Source organism: Haliotis rubra, unplaced genomic scaffold (assembly GCF_003918875.1).
Source record: "Haliotis rubra isolate DU_JTF1 unplaced genomic scaffold, ASM391887v1 Scf80, whole genome shotgun sequence".
NCBI lineage: Eukaryota > Metazoa > Mollusca > Gastropoda > Lepetellida > Haliotidae > Haliotis > Haliotis rubra.
Window position 1 is genome coordinate 2479131 of NW_025767524.1, and position 16071 is coordinate 2495201.

At 41.9% G+C, this 16071-nt stretch overlaps 2 protein-coding genes across 3 annotated transcripts; both read right to left on the minus strand.

The window, feature by feature from the left end:
• Positions 1–214: 214 nt before the first annotated feature.
• Positions 215–7999, minus strand: LOC124261598 (toll-like receptor 2). Of its 2 annotated transcripts, none has more exons than XM_046695927.1 (2): positions 7884–7999; positions 215–2486 (listed from the first exon to the last, which is right to left on the minus strand). In XM_046695927.1, the coding sequence occupies exon 2, from the start codon at positions 2128–2130 to the stop codon at positions 337–339; it is 1794 nt and encodes a 597-aa protein (XP_046551883.1). In that variant the 5' UTR covers positions 2131–2486; positions 7884–7999; the 3' UTR covers positions 215–336. The 2 variants fall into 2 exon arrangements, with proteins under 2 accessions (XP_046551883.1, XP_046551882.1); XM_046695926.1 differs by lacking the exon at positions 7884–7999 and adding an exon at positions 4686–4950.
• On the minus strand, positions 5342–10196 carry LOC124261554 (toll-like receptor 6). Its single transcript, XM_046695868.1, has 3 exons — positions 10159–10196; positions 6746–6923; positions 5342–5818 (listed from the first exon to the last, which is right to left on the minus strand). The coding sequence occupies exons 1-3, from the start codon at positions 10194–10196 to the stop codon at positions 5342–5344; spliced, it is 693 nt and encodes a 230-aa protein (XP_046551824.1).
• Positions 10197–16071: the final 5875 nt, after the last annotated feature.

Genomic DNA, 16071 nt, shown 5'->3' on the forward strand with positions numbered 1-16071 from the left:
TTACCAGTCTTTTTTTATGCGAGGGAAGCGAGCAAAAGTTGGCAACGTACTTCCCTCGCTTCGGTTTGAAGAATATTTTTATTATCAAAATAAAATATCGCCACTATCATAGGTAGACACCCATTTCCTCCCAGGCTTGTGCTCTCAGATTTCCAACCTCACATTTAATAATTACTCACGTAATTTATATCTAATTCAACATTTTAAGCTCCACTCGTGGCATATCAAATCGTTCTTCGCCTGCATTACCCCTGCCAGCTTCCGGTTCAATTGACAAGACAATCCAGTGATCAACATCATCAACATTGATGTATATAATGAAAGTGCAGATCAGGTTCAGCGTTGTAAACAATGCCGGAGACGCATCCAGAATAACTCCCTGTCTTCCTCCTCTACAGGCCACGTGATGTAGGTTGTCGTCTGCAGCAGGGCATACAGTGATGACGTCATGTTCTGGGCGTGTATTTCCTCCAGCAGCACCACCATGACGTATCCGTCATCCTGCTCCAGAGAACGTTTCAGAACCAGAGTTAGCTCAAACAGACACCATGGACTCTGACTGAAATTGTCGGACAGCACTAGGACTATGTTCCTGCTGTTTTCCAGACTCTTCACAATGTTGTCCACTATGTAAAACCCAGGGGTAAAATCTCTCTCATGTATACATAACTTTAAATTGCCATCAGTTTCAATTTTTGGCAGCAAGTTATTTCGTATCCACCAAGAATCATCTTCACAATACAGAACAAATGCGTCATAGATGAATGCTTCCTCTCTTTCAACGTTTCGCTGCCTCTGTCTAAATCTCAGCATGTAAACGCAATATCGGATGTGCCAACGCCATCTGTATGTAAGGGAGATAATCACTAACAACACAATTGCTGCAATGGACAGGCCAAAAATAATAGGAAACATGTAAGGTGAGATTTGGCAGGTCTGTTCAGAGATGTTGGCATCAATGAGACGTTTTGATTGGAGTTCAGTAGGATATCCGCACACATAATTATCGGGGAAGTAATCAAATATATTTTTATCTGATTTTATCCAGGTTATGAACCAAAGATTTGCGCAAGTACAGACATAGTTGTTAACTGCTAGGTTGATATATTTAAGTTGGTTTCTCAGATTTACCGGGAAATTTGCTTCATGTATAACTTCGATAGCATTCTCTGATAAACTAATGTGCTGGAGTTTCTTCAAGTTGTTGAATAATCCCTGTTTTAACCGCATTATTCTGTTTCCGTGCAGATCGATTGTTCGTAGTTCTACTAACGTTGATAGGACCTCGGGGAAGAATGATAATTGGCATCGTGACATTTTTATCACTTGTAAGGTGTGTAAATCACCAAGAAGTACATTTAAATAGGTGTCGTTAAAATATATCATGACATTGTATGACAAAATGAGTCTTGTAAGTCCTGTACACCCTTTAAATGCATTGGGATTAACGATCAATTTAAAATACCCAAACCGAGCGATACTTGCAAGATAAAGTACTTTGACAACACTATTATTAAACGCATATGGCTCTATTCTTACTGTCTCTGCATATCCCCTTTCTTTAAAAACACCATTAAGACTTAAGATATCAATTTGAGGTAGTAACGAAAATGTACCCGGGGTAAGTGTGATTAATCTATTTCCACCTAAACCGAAATACTTCAAGTTAATGAGACACACTAAACTTTGTCTCGACAGATGTCCTATATTATTTCCACTCAGATCTATTTTAACCAAATTAGAATGGCTACTTCCAGAACAAAATTGTGGAAGTATCGACAAACGGTTCCACTGGAGAAAAAGGTGAGTAATTCCTTTGGGTACAGCATCTCGTATTTTATAGATATCATTTCCTTTGGCTGATAATCTCTGGAGAACCTTTAGCTCACGAAATACAGTAAAATCCAATGTTTTGATGTTATTTCCTTCGATGAAGAGATCTGTGAGTTTCAATCCAGTGAGTCCTTTGATAAACTCTCCTGTGATATTAACGCCCATCTTATTATGTGATAGGCTGAGGTATCTGAAATTATGCTGCAGGCTGTAGAAGGTTTGTTGTAGAATTACTTCAGACACATTATTATAGCCAAGAAAAAAGAACTTCAAGCTCTGTAAGATCCTGAAATGCATCACTGGAGATGTGTTTAATACTGTTGTTGGTAAGTGCTAGAACTCTTATGTGCGTCATATGGTAAAAGGTCATTCTTGATATGCTTTCTAAATAGTTAGTTGAAAAGTTTAGCTGTTCAGTTGAGGGGCTCAGGTCAGGAATCGTTGTAAGATTTCGTCCATTACCTACACAACTGACACATTTCGAGGTGCAGTTACACATGTTTTTGAAACATGGTGTCCACTCTTCTCCACACTGTACCCGGTCGAGGTTCTTAGCGACTGTTTCCTGTGGAATCCCACACAGGGTAAGTACTAACATCAGAGGGAGTATTTCCATCATTTACATGAAATCCAAATATTTCCAGAATCCTAATCTGAAGAATAAACGAAAGAAGATCATATTTACATATTTTATAAAGTGTACCAAAACTATTGTTCATTAAAGAGGTCGCATACTGTGGTTTGTGCGCATACCGTATGCAACGGGATGTGGCAGTAGGGGGGCGTATTTATGTTATGTTTCCCTTTATCTTCCTTCTAATCATACTTCATGATATTTTGACCACACAATCATTTATCCTGAGTTAAACCTGGGCAAGAGTTATCTCCCCTTATCAAATTTAGGTTGGGTATGCTGTTTTAATTACAGATAATGTTGATACCCTCTGGTAACATATTAATATTGATCTAGTGTGAATTTACTATATAAAAATTCATTTACAAAAAAATCTTGTTATTATAAAAATCTTTTTTTTCATTAATGAATCAATACATTTTTTAAATTCCTGTTTTTGTAGAAGTTAATGAATGTGTCAAATCCTACATACTGCCTTGAAAATTGATTTTCCTGCTTTATTTCATTCAATACTGAAATATCTTTATAAAAAAACACATATTGAATAATAAAAGTAAACAATTTACTTTTAAGAGAACTTTTATTGACATATTACTTTTTACAGACGGTGACACAAGGGGGCGCCACTTGTCAAACAAATGCCGTGGTGACTTGCTATTTTTTTTATTACATAATTAGATTCGGGACACATTTTTCAACAAAATTATACCAAATTTAGCAATTTCTTGACATTTTGATATTTAGTATGCAACCTCCTGAAGTGATAACATGTTATATTACATGACGAATGCTTTTTGTGAATATACATAAAACGTCAACGCCACTACTCGACTATCTACTGATTCCACCAGGCTTAAAAAACATCCATCCATCCATCCATCCCCACTAGCATTGGCCTTGGTATGACTTTGAAAAACCGGTATCTTCCCATTATGACTACTCCCAGTTTGACTACTCATGAACATAAACGGTTCATTCCCATTATGACTACTCCCAGTTTGACTACTCGTGAACATAAACGGTTCATTCCCATTATGACTACTCCCAGTTTGACTACCCGTCTAATACACAACCTGTTCCAGTCGAGTGTTTTTTATTACTAGCTCTCTCCCCTCCATCAGGTAGACTGTTCCACCAACACTTATACACAATTATAGCCTGTACCAATATTGATTCAGCTAATTACATAGGTCATTGTTGTGGAAGAGTTCAAGTATACACTTATACTGAGTTGCACGATATATCATATACACTACATAGTAAGTGAATTAAGAAGTTAGTGTGCTGTATAATATTTTGACTATGGGCAGCACAAGCGACACGGACTTTGTAAACACTGTGATGGGTGCGCCATTGACAATTTAATGAACTCTGGTACTTTAATATGGTTTAAACATATTTTTATTTCGTCAAAGCAGAAGCCTGGACAGGCGAACAAGCCTAGTGGCAATTAATAACGTCTCTCCAGGACATTGTTCCAATAGCTGGATACATAATTGGAATAATCTGACAACAAAAGAATGATACTGGGACAAAATAACAGATAAATGATTGAATAATAACTATGGTCGTTATGGTGTTGGTTATGCCTAGCAACGAAATGATCTGCCGCAGAAGTTATATAAAACTTGTGGTGATAATCACTGGAATCATTTTAGAAATGAACTGGTGTAATGAGTTGTAATTTCGCTGTTAGGCATAATCAACACCATAACGAACATATTGAATCTCTGGTCTCCTTAGGGCTCCTTTTCAATTTAAATGGGCTTGTTTGTTACTATCAAAATTATATATGTTCAGAGATTGAGCATTAGTCCATGTATGTGTATACTTGAACTCTTCCACAACAGTCGCCTATGTAATTAGCTGACTCAATATTGTATGAAGCTGGTACGGGTATAATTGTTTATAAGTGTTGGTGGAACAGTCTACCTGATGGAGGGGAGAGAGCTAGTAATAAATACCACTCTACTGGAACAGGTTGTGTATTAGACGGGTAGTCAAACTGGGAGTAGTCATAATGGGAATGAACTTAGAATCATAATTGGGGCGAACCAGGATTCGAATCATAGGTTCCTGGCATGACCAAGGGACGGAACTCTGTACAACGAGACCAAATCACCCGTAAGCGCTATCAATAGAATGAAATATCGTTTCTCAAAATGAAAATGTGGCTGTTTCTATGCATATTGGATATATGTAAGAATGAAACACTGACCTTTCAGTCCTCGTAATATCTGAATGATTCCCAGTCAGGATGAGATTTATGAATTACAAATTATTTCACAAAGTAGTTGGTGTGTTAATGCTGGCGTCTAAGTTTAAACTGAGGCGGGTTCAAATTGAAAAATACATTTAACATTGAGATATCATTATCAGCTACTACGTGCAGGAATATGAAAACGAGGAACATGTCCTGGCTTAATATCAATAAGGAAACACACGTCAACATAACATGAGTTAAAGGGCAGAGACGGAAGTAACAAATCACTGAAAAGGAGAATCACCGAACTCGCTCCAATAACGACACACTGAGTGCAAGGTCAGATGCAGTTGTTAACTAATCAAAACGATATGATGAAATATTTGATTGAGAGAGAGAGAGAGAGAGAGAGAGAGAGAGAGAGAGAGAGAGAGAGAGAGAGAGAGAGAGAGAGAGAGAGAGAGAGAGAGAGAGAGAGAGAGAGAGAGAGAGAGAGAGAGAGAGAGAGAGAGAGAGAGAGAGAGACCTTCCAGTGACACTATGACACTATTACAAAACCGAGCTTTTAGTCAAGGGCTTCAGTTTAAATTTAAACTTTAAATCCGTTAATGGTCCACCACTACTCATGGAGGAGAAGCTGCTAATTCAGTTAGGTCGCAAAGCTAGCCCATTCACACAAAAGAATTGGACAGCACCATGATGACTTTTCTGCTCCTTTCCAAACTGGTTACAATATTATCAACTATATATTCCCCAGGAATAAAGTCTCTTTCGTGAATACACAGTTTTAATTTGGCTTCATCTTCAATCCTTGGTATGATATTATTTCTTACCCAAGGGGAATCATCTTCACAGTACAGCACAAACGCGTCATAGACGTATATCGTTTCATCAATTGGCTTCCTCCTTTTGTATCTCAACATGTGCAAACAATAGCGAATGCTCCAACGTAATCTGTAGGCAATGGAGAGAACTACTATAAACACTATTGAAACTAAGGACAAACCAAAGATTATGGGAAACACATAAGGTGAGATTCGACAAGTCTCTTCAGAGATGTTGGCATCAATGAGAAGCGTTGATTTGAGGTTCAATGGATATCCGCATTGATAGGACTCGGGGGATTTAATGAATTTACTTGTATCTTCCTTCGCCCACGTAATGAACCAAAGATTAGCACAAGTACAGACAAAATTATTGAAAGCCATGTTCACTGTTGACAACTGCTTTCTTATTGGTATAGGAAATGGAGCTTCACTAACGACCTCAATGGAATTTTGTGAGAGATTCAAACTTTCGAGTCTTCTCAAGTTAGTGAAGACTTCTGGAGGTACAGACATAATTCTGTTTCCGTGAAGATCAATTTGTGTAAGTTGTTGGAGATTAGATATTACACTGGGAAAAAAGGATAACTGACACCTTGCCATTCGTAGGACCTCTAATTTGTCAAGTCCAGAAAGGAGATTTTGAAGATAGCTGTTGTTTAAATAGATCATAGCGTTGTAGCACAGGTCCAAATAGGCAAGTTCCGTACATCCTCTCAGTGCCTTTGGGTTAACAAGGTAATCAAAATATCCAAATTTAGCAATGCCTGAAAGAATAAGCTTTTTCACTGCACTATTATTGAATGTATATTCCTCCAGCACCTCATCGATTGAGTAACTTCTGAAAGCATTGTTAATAGAAATATGTTGAATATTTGACAATGATGAAAAGGTATTTGAATAAAACCTCCAAAACATGTTGTCTCCGAAAGTTACATATTCTAAATCTGTAAGACATTTCAAACTAATATTTGACATATGTTCAATGGCATTTTGACCTATATCTAAATCTCGAAGTTGTGAATAATTGATATCACTACAAAATCTGGGAAGCACTGTCAGGGAATTTGAAAGGAAAGAAATATGGATCAAATACCAGGGAACATCAGCTGATGTCCAAGAAATGTCGTTGTGAGCCACACTTAGATCACGGAGTGACTTCAGACGAGATATCACAGAAACATTCAAATGCGTGATATGATTGTATTCAATTATAAGAGTATTTAATTTGAGTCGTGAAAGCGCATGCACAAAGTCTTCCGTAAGATTTCGAAAATATTTGTTATTTGACACATCAATAGAGCGAACTGTATTTTGAAAACCGTTGAGTGATTTCTGAAGGTCCTTAACGTGTACAGTGTTGTACCTAAGATCCAGGACTTCTATCCGGGACATATCTTGAAATGCATCACCAGAAATGTAGGTGATGCTGTTGTTTCATTAACAGAACAGAGGATCCGGGTTAGAATTGGTCTTCAGCAACCGGATTCAATTACTTTTGGTTTAATGATACATAGAAATATAACCCTTTCCCCAACCATAAGAGATACCTGCTGACAGTAGAGAGGAATGTACAGTTCCGACTTAATCATGAGCATGAATCCCTATCAATGTGTTCGCGAAAATGGTGAGCGTATCATGCACCATCTGCAGCCAGAGATGAAATTGTTGCGGAACTGTTTAAGTGACAAATGTTCATACAGGTAGCTGTTGTTTTTCTGACAGCGTCACTCAACACATTCAGTGCCTCGTTACTCGCATCATGTGTCAAACGAAATACAGTTGTTGTCAATGAAACAGTTAGTTGCTAATAAAATGGTAATGGACGTTCTGAAGTAGGTGAGGTGAAGGTGAGGTGAAATTGGGTTTTACGTCGTGTTTGAGAATATTTCGCTCATATGACGACGTGCATGCGTGTGTATGTGCGGCTGCTTGTACTAGCCCAGACTGAAGCTGGTTTTATAGCGCTACCCCTTTGAGATACCATGCCGCAGTGAAGCATGAATACCCCACTTAGACACATTATACTGACTCCCGAGCCGACCAGTCCTTGTTGTACCCATTAATGCCGAGCGCCAGGCAGGGACCAACAAGTACCATATTTTAACGTCTTTTGGTATGACGCGGTCGGGGATCGAACCCGCGACCTTCCGCTCTCCGGGCGGACGCTCTAACTACACCACGGAGGCGGTCGTTCTGAAGTACAATATGAAAGTATACAATCATTCCTGTCATAAATGTACCAGCGAAATCAATGTTACGCAGATTTAACTGGAACGTACATATACTGGCTATTAGCTCTTAGATTGACAGCTACTTACAAACATTTTGAAGGCTGTCCCCGCCTTTAGTCATATGGGTTTTACATTAAACGAACACTTTGACATACCTGCAAATGTGTCTGTAAGTGACGTATGACGGCGATGTAAATTATATTTGAAGCCTTTTGTTCTAAGGATTTCTCGTGAACATATCAAGTCAAGTGTTCACAGGTACACGGCGTTCTGGACACTATCTGTAGTGTGGGGTGATATGCTGATTAAAATGTTATTTATACCCATTTCCTCGTCATGTGATCAATTTGAGAGTGTGGCATGAGTAATTGAGTGAACGAATATTTATCGAGGTATCATAAATTTGCACATGTGTATATTTTCGCCGTATAAACAGGCCTTATAGACTAATAATCATCATCCCATCTAAATTGAAAAAGAGCGGTAGGTGATGGGTGGTGGATGGGTGTTGAATGAGTGGTAGATGATGGTTGGTGAATGAGTGGTAGGTGATGGCCGGTGGATGAGTGGTAGGTGATGGGTGGTGGATGGTGGTGGATGAGTGTTAAGCGATGGATGGTGGATGAGTGGTAGGTGATGGGTGGTGGATGAGTGGTAGGTGATAGGTGGTGAATGGTTGTTGGATGAATGGTAGGTGATGGGTGGTGGATGAGTGATAGATGATAGGTGGTTGATAGGTGGTGGATGAGTGTTAAGCAATGGGTGGTGGATGAGTGGTAGGTGATGGGAGGTGGATGAGTGATAGATGATAGGTGGTTGATAGGTGGTGGATGAGTGTTAAGCAATGGGTGGTGGATGAGTGGTAGGTGATGGGTGGTGGATGGTTGGTGGATGAGTGTTACGTGATGGGTGATGGATGTGTGGTGGATGAGTTTTAAGCGATGGGTGGAGGATGAGTGGTAGGTGATGGGTGGTGGATCGTTGGTGGATGTGTGGTAGGTGATGGGTGGTGGATGTGTTGTGGATGAGTGTTAAGCGATGGGTGATGGATGGGTGGAGGATGAGTGGTAGGTGATGGGTGGTGGATCGTTGGTGGATGAGTGTTAAGCGATGGATGGTGGATGAGTGTTAAGTGATGGGTGGTGGATGAGTGTTAAGCGATGGGTGGTGGATGAATGGTGGATGAGTGGTAGGTGATGGGTGGTGGATGTGTGGTGGATGAGTGGTAGGTGATGGGTGGTGGATGAGTGGTGGATGAGTGTTAAGCGATGGGTGGCGGATGAGTGGTAGATGATGGGTGGTGGATGGGTGTTGGATGAGTGATAGGTGATGAGTGGTGGATGAGTGTTTAGCGATGGGTGGTGGATGGGTGGTAGGTGATGGGTGGTGGATGAGTGTTAAGCGGTGGATGGTGGATGAGTGTTAAGCGATGGGTGGTGGATGAGTGGTAGGTGATGGCTGGTGGATGAGTGTTAAGCGATGGGTGGTGGATGAGTGGTAGGTGATGGCTGGTGGATGGGTGGTGGATGAGTGGTAGGTGATAGGTGGTGGATGAGTGGTAGGTGATGGGTGGTGGATGAGTGGTAGGTGATGGGTGGTGGATGAGTGGTAGGTGATAGGTGGTGGATGGTTGGTGAATGAGTGTTAAGCGATCGGTGGTTGATGAGTGGTTGGTGATAGGTGATGGATGGTTGGTGGATGAGAGGTAGGTGATGGCCGGTGGATGGGTGGTAGGTGATGGGTGGTGGATGAGTGGTAGGCTGATGGGTGGTGGATGAGTGGTAGGTGATGGGTGGTGGATGGTTGGTGGATGAGTGGTAAGTGATGGCTGGTGGATGAATGGAAGGGGACGGGTGGTGGATGAGTGGTAGGCTGATGGGTGGTGGATGGTTGGTGGATAAGTGGTAGGCGATGGCTCGTGGATGAGTGGTGTGATAGGTGATGGACAGGTGGACGGGTAGGTGATGAGTGGGTGAGTGGTAAGTGATGGCAGTGGATGAGTGGTAAGTGATGGCTGGTGGATGAGTGGTAAGTGATGGCTGGTGGATGAGTGGTAAGTGATGGCTGGTTGATGAGTGGTAAGTGATGGCTGGTGGGTGAGTGGTAGGTGATGGGTGGTGGCTGGTGGATGAGTGATAGGCTATGGATGGTGGATATATGGATGGTGCTGGGTAGGTGCTGGGTGTTCATTCAGCTACGGATGGAATCGATTCCGGCGTTGTTATTTGACCTGCCAGATTCTTTTGATTCATTAAAATGAAAAGGAATCACAGAAGTGTATACACATATTACTTAATTACGTTTTAGGCAAAAATAATGTTAATGCGTTTGAAAATCCCGTGGATGTTGTTTCAGTACCTATAATACCTATAAATATATCTTACTAAAGAAACATCATCTTAATTCAATGTTAATTCGAAAAAGTGGTACCTGTAAATGGCCAAGCCTTGTAGTGTAGTAAGCGCCATGACAAATGCAGCAAATGATGGCTGGTGGGTGAGTGGTAGGTGATGGGTGGTGGATGGGTGGTGAATGAGCGCTACGTGATTGCCGGTGGATGAGTGGTAGGTGATGGGTCGTGGATGAGTGGTAGGTGATGGGTGGTGAATGAGTGTTAAGTGATGGCTGGTGGATGAGTGGTAGGTGATGGGTGGTGGATGAGTGTAACGTGATGGCCGGTGGATGAGTGGTAGGTAATGGGTGGTGGATGGGTAGTGGATGAGTGAGAAGCGATTGCTAGTGGATGGGTGTTATGTGATGGGTGGTGGATGAGTGTCACGTGATGGCCGGTGGATGAGTGGTAGGTGATGGGTGGTGGATGGGTGGTGGATGAGTATTATGTGATGGATGGCTGGTGGATGAGTGTTAAGTGATGGTTGGTGGATGAGTGGTAGGTGATGGGTGGTGGATGAGTGGTAGGTAATGAGTGGTGGATGAATGTTATGTGATGGATGGCTGGTGGATGAATGTTAAGTGATGGTTGGTGGATGAGTGGTAGGTGGTGGGTGGTGGATGAGTGTTAAGATGATGGTTGGTGGATGAGTGGTAGGTGATGGGTGGTGGATGAGTGGTAGGTAATGAGTGGTGGATGAATGTTATGTGATGGATGGCTGGTGGATGAGTGTTACGTGATGGTTGGTGGATGAGTGGTAGGTGATGGGTGGTGGATGAGTGGTAGGTAATGGGTGGTGGATGAGTGTTATGTGATGGATGGGTGGTGGATGAGTGTTAAGTGATGGTTGGTGGATGAGTGGTAGGTGATGGGTGGTGGATGAGTGTCACGTGATGGCTGGTGGATGAGTGGTAGGTGATGGGTGGTGGATGGGTAGTGGATGAGTGGTAGGTGATGGGTGGTGGATGGGTGGTGGATGGGTGGTGGATGAGCGTTAAGTGATGGGTGGTGGATGAGTGGTAGGTGATGAGTGGTGGATGAGTGGTTTGTGATGGCTGGTGGATGGGTGTTGGACGAGTGTTACGTGATGGCTGGTGGATCATTTGTAGGTGACGGGTGGTGGATGGGTCGTGGATGAGTAGTAGTTGATGGGTAGTTGATGGTTGGTTGATGAGTGGTAGGTGATGGGTGGTGGATGAGTGTCACGTGATGGATAGTGGATGAGTGGTAGGTGATGGGTGGTGGATGAGTTGTAGGTGATGGGTGGTGGATGAGTGGTTTGTGATGGCTGGTGGATGGGTGTTGGACGAGTGTTACGTGATGGCTGGTGGATCATTTGTAGGTGACGGGTGGTGATGGGTGGTGGATGAGGGTCGGTGTTGATGAGTAGGTGAAGTTGATGGTTGGTGGATGGTAGTTGATGGTTGGTGGATGAGTGGTAGGCGATAGTTGATGGTGGTGGATGAGTGGTGGATGAGTGTTGGATAGTGATGGTGGATGGTGTTAAGTGATGTGGTAGGTGGTGATGGGTGGTGGATGGGTGGTGGATGAGTGTTAAGTGATGGGTGATGGATGAGTGGTAGGTGATGGGTGGTGGATGGTTGGTGGATGAGTGTTAAGTGATTGGTGGTGGATGAGTGGTAGGTGATGGGTGGTGGATGGGTCGAGGATGAGCGTTAAGTGATGGCTGGTGGATGAGTGGTAGGTGATGGGTGGTGGATGGGTGGTGGATGAGTGTTAAGTGATGGGTGGTGAATGAGTGGAGGATGGGTGGTGGATGAGTGTTAAGTGATGGGTGGTGGATGAGTGGTAGGTGATGGGTGGTTGATGAGTGGTAGGTGATGGGTGGTGGATGGGTGTAAAGTGATTGGTGGTGGATGGGTGGTGGATGAGTGTTAAGTGATGGGTGGTTGATGAGTGGTAGGTGATGGGTGGTGGATGAGTGTTAAGTGATGGGTGGTGGATGAGTGGTAGGTGATGGGTGGTGGATGGGTCGTGGATGAGTGTTAAGTGATGGCTGGTGGATGAGTGGTAGGCTATGGATGGTGGATATATGGATGGTGCTGGGTTGTAGGTGCTGGGTGTTCATTCAGCTACGGATGGAATCGATTCCGGCGTTGTTATTTGACCTGCCAGATTCTTTTGATTCATTAAAATGAAAAGGAATCACAGAAGTGTATACACATATTACTTAATTACGTTTTAGGCAAAAATAATGTTAATGCGTTTGAAAATCCCGTGGATGTTGTTTCAGTACCTATAATACCTATAAATATATCTTACTAAAGAAACATCATCTTAATTCAATGTTAATTTGAAAAAGTGGTACGTGTAAATGGTCAAGCCTTGTAGTGTAGTAAGCGCCATGACAAATGCAGGCAAATTGATACACCGTTAGGAGCTGCATCAAGAAATACTGTATTCAAGACCTCAAATAGAATATGACCGTTCTGTGTGGGTCTGCTGACGTCTTACAAGAAAATATTACCAGATGTAGCCAAAATGATAACAGGTGTAAGTAATCTTATACCCAGTGTCACCCGTGAAGATCCGGGTTAGAAGTGATCTTCAGTAACCTATGCTTGTCGTAAGAGCGATAACCACACTGACGGGATCGGGTGGTCAGGCTCGCTGACTTGGTTGACACATGCCATCGTATCACAAATGCGTAGATTAATGCTCGTGATGCTGATCATTGGATTATCTGGTCTTGATTATTTTCAAACCGCCGCCATATAGCTGGAATATTGCTAAAAGCGGCGTAAAACTCGCTCATTCACTCAACTTATGTTCTTGTCTGTCTGAGATACTACAGTTCATTTGGTAAAGAAAATAGAAACAGCAAGTATACTTGTGACGTCATTGTAACACAGCACGTTACCGATACATGATATGGATACGAAGGCACAGTAGCGAGAAGACGAGGCGAATCTGTCTTGGAACACAGCCAAGTATTCCGTCACACGAATGTTCTCTATGAACAGTGATCGCTTATGAAAGCCCCGTTCACTGTCAATCAGTCGTTATGCATTAACACCCAACAGTAAGGAAGCAGGACATTAAACGTAGTTTCGATTCGGACTGTTTTACATTTCTAATTCGTGTCTCGCAACAGGAATATTTAGTTTATACAAATGAAATAGAGTTGAAAAGCATTCGAGGGCATCGTCTCATACTGATAGCTTTCATCCAAACAAGGATAAACAAATACACTCTCAAGCGGATACTGGTTTATTCAAGAAAATATATATAAAGACAACCGTGTTACCCGTGAAGAACCGGGTTAGACTGGGTCTTCAGCAACTCATGCTTGTCGTAAGAGGCGTCTAACGGGATCGGTTTGGTTGACACATGACATCGTATCCCAGTTTCGTAGATCGATGCTCATGCTGTTGATCACTAGATTGTACAGACCTCCGCCATATAGCTGGAATATTGTAGAGTTAGGCAACAACCAAACAAATCAAATACCATGTACAAACTGTAGCGTCAACCTTAATCACCGAAGAAAAAGAAAACGGTTATGCAAGGTCATCGCGAGCCGATGCAATATGCACTTACAGCTCGAAAGTATTTTAGAGTCAATATATTTTTCAATTTCTACCCAACCTTACAGAAACATGGACATATTTCATAAATTTGTTGTATGTCGAACACAAGACCAGACATAGCAGCATTAAGTCCTCTTATCGCAAGCATAGTCCAACGAGTGGGTACCAAATTTGGTAGATTGATCGTGTCATATTTTCGTCATGTCGCATCAGATGTCTCAAAGATACATAGTTTCGTCAAATATTGCCTATTGAATGCCATTGATTGAGGAACCCTGTTGATAAATACATTGAAAGTCAGAGTTATTGTGACAGAAGAACCTGGTACAGTGAAATGATATTTGGGTCTGGTAACGATCAAAAGTTCATACGAACAGCAAATCTGGCATATGCAAATAAGCCACGTCACAAGTAGGTTCTCACGGTCAGCTGACACGTGCTCCCTCTCGCAAGTGCTCATTGTGTAATGTATTCACAGGAAAAACTATAGACAATTACATGCAATAAATCTTAGATATTTACACTTTGTATGAAAAACAGTAAGCTAAGGATTGACACAGAACACGTTGTACCTTCAAACAAACTTCATTAACACACTCACGCCGAAGACCCGGGTTCGAATCCCGACATGGGTACAATGTGTGAAGCTCATTTCTGGTGTCCCCGCCGTGCTATTGCTGGAATATTGCTAAAAGTGGCGGAAAACCAAACTCAGTCAGTCAGTCTTTAACACACAAGCTTCAAACAACAGTAATGTAAACCTAACGGACTAGTTCAGCACTCCGCCTATATCTCTCATTTAGCTTTAGCGTTATCACATGCCGTTTATCAATATCATATGCTGATTACACCATAACTCACTCACTCACTCACTAATCTGACGAATGCAACGAGAGTTATGACAATTAACAATCTCCTCTACTGAAACTGAAACAAGACGCTACTTTGTGTGATTCAGAAGAAATGTATTTCTTTGCGTCACTTAACATCCGCGCTTTTGTCATTAATATTACCAGCGCAAGGAAGCAGGAAGCAGAACTCTTTATCCATGCTTGGCAGTTGACATTTTATTTACGTAGCCAAATTCCAGGGTGTGCCCTGTGAGGTTTCGGTATTCTTGATTTGGAAAAAATATATGGTGTTCCTCACCCAAATGTTCACATTTCTTTTAACACACACACACACACACACACACGCACGCACGCACGCACGCACGCACACGCACACACACACACTGATAATTGACCAGTCTCAATTAGCAACTCCAAAGTATATCTCACAATAAAAGTTCTTAACCGTCGCTTATTGGGCTTACAAGTATCAAGTATCAGAACTATAAGATCTTTGCAATTATGATTGCAAACGACCTTGTAAAATGATGCAGTCTCGAACAAACTCGTTAGAATAATAAATTACCAGTACCAATTTACATCTCAATGTATATCTCACAACGAAAGTCAACTTTATACCAAATATTCGTATCCTCACATCCACTATATACAAGTCATATCCACAGTGTCGTTGCTTTATCTGCCCAAGATTTATCCTGGGAATGGTGACTGGTTGGGTAACCCTACTGGGTATTGAGCTATGGCAGATAGCCAGGATATGATTTGCGCCAATATGAAATCCTTCCAAAGGGGCACGAGTCGCTATTCGGCTTGTCCCGGAATAACACGAGTTGGTCACGAATCATTATATAGTATTATTGTTTTGAAACTCGTAGCGATGTATAATTACATTTCCTAAAATTGTTGGAAGCGCACGTACAATATCCATAACAAGCCCGCAAGATCGTCAGAAATACACTCAGTTGGACCCATGAGAGCCGTTATGTCAACAAACGCACGTGAGTGTGTTTGTATCTCTCACCGTCAGTCGCATGATTCTTATTAAAAACTTCATAATAGGCAGCAAAATCCTGTTAGCTACGTTCTTTGTACTTTCAATATGGCAATATATATTTTTCATGATTTTTTAAACAATGCCATAATGCCATAACGATTTAAGTACTCGGGATTATATTTATCAAAGTACCGCGGTAATTTACGAGCGTTTTGATTGGTTTGTCGTATTTTCGCACATAACAAGCATCGAGAGGGGGACGAGTCTTCTTGGAGTTTACGGAAAGGGGCGAGTGGTGACGAATGCTTCCCTGCATGGACTCTGGGTTGGATAAGGCGCCAGAAAAGGGAGGTAATGCAATTATCGGGACGAGCCTTAGATGCATCCAGGGTACTATTGGAGATTTACCGGAACGTATACCCTGGAGATTATCGAGGATGGGTTTAGATTGGCATACAGAAAACTTTGAGGCCTTAGGTATAATTTTGAATGTTAACTTGAGTGATCTGTGGGTTATTAACACAAGGCAAAGACTAAAAGCTATTTCAAACATTC

Excerpts from the sequence above, each read along its gene's own strand:
- LOC124261554 (XM_046695868.1), bottom strand. The coding sequence starts at position 10,196 with ATGGCGCTTACTACACTACAAGGCTTGGCCATTTACAG. Across the intron at positions 6,924-10,158 it reads CAAGGCTTGGCCATTTACAG|CATCACCTACATTTCTGGTG; the intron begins GTACCACTTTTT and ends ATGAAACAACAG. Across the intron at positions 5,819-6,745 it reads GAAATCTTACGGAAGACTTT|GAAGATACAAGTAAATTCAT; the intron begins GTGCATGCGCTT and ends ACGTGGGCGAAG.
- LOC124261598 (XM_046695927.1), bottom strand. The coding sequence starts at position 2,130 with ATGCATTTCAGGATCTTACAGAGCTTGAAGTTCTTTTTTCTTGGCTAT.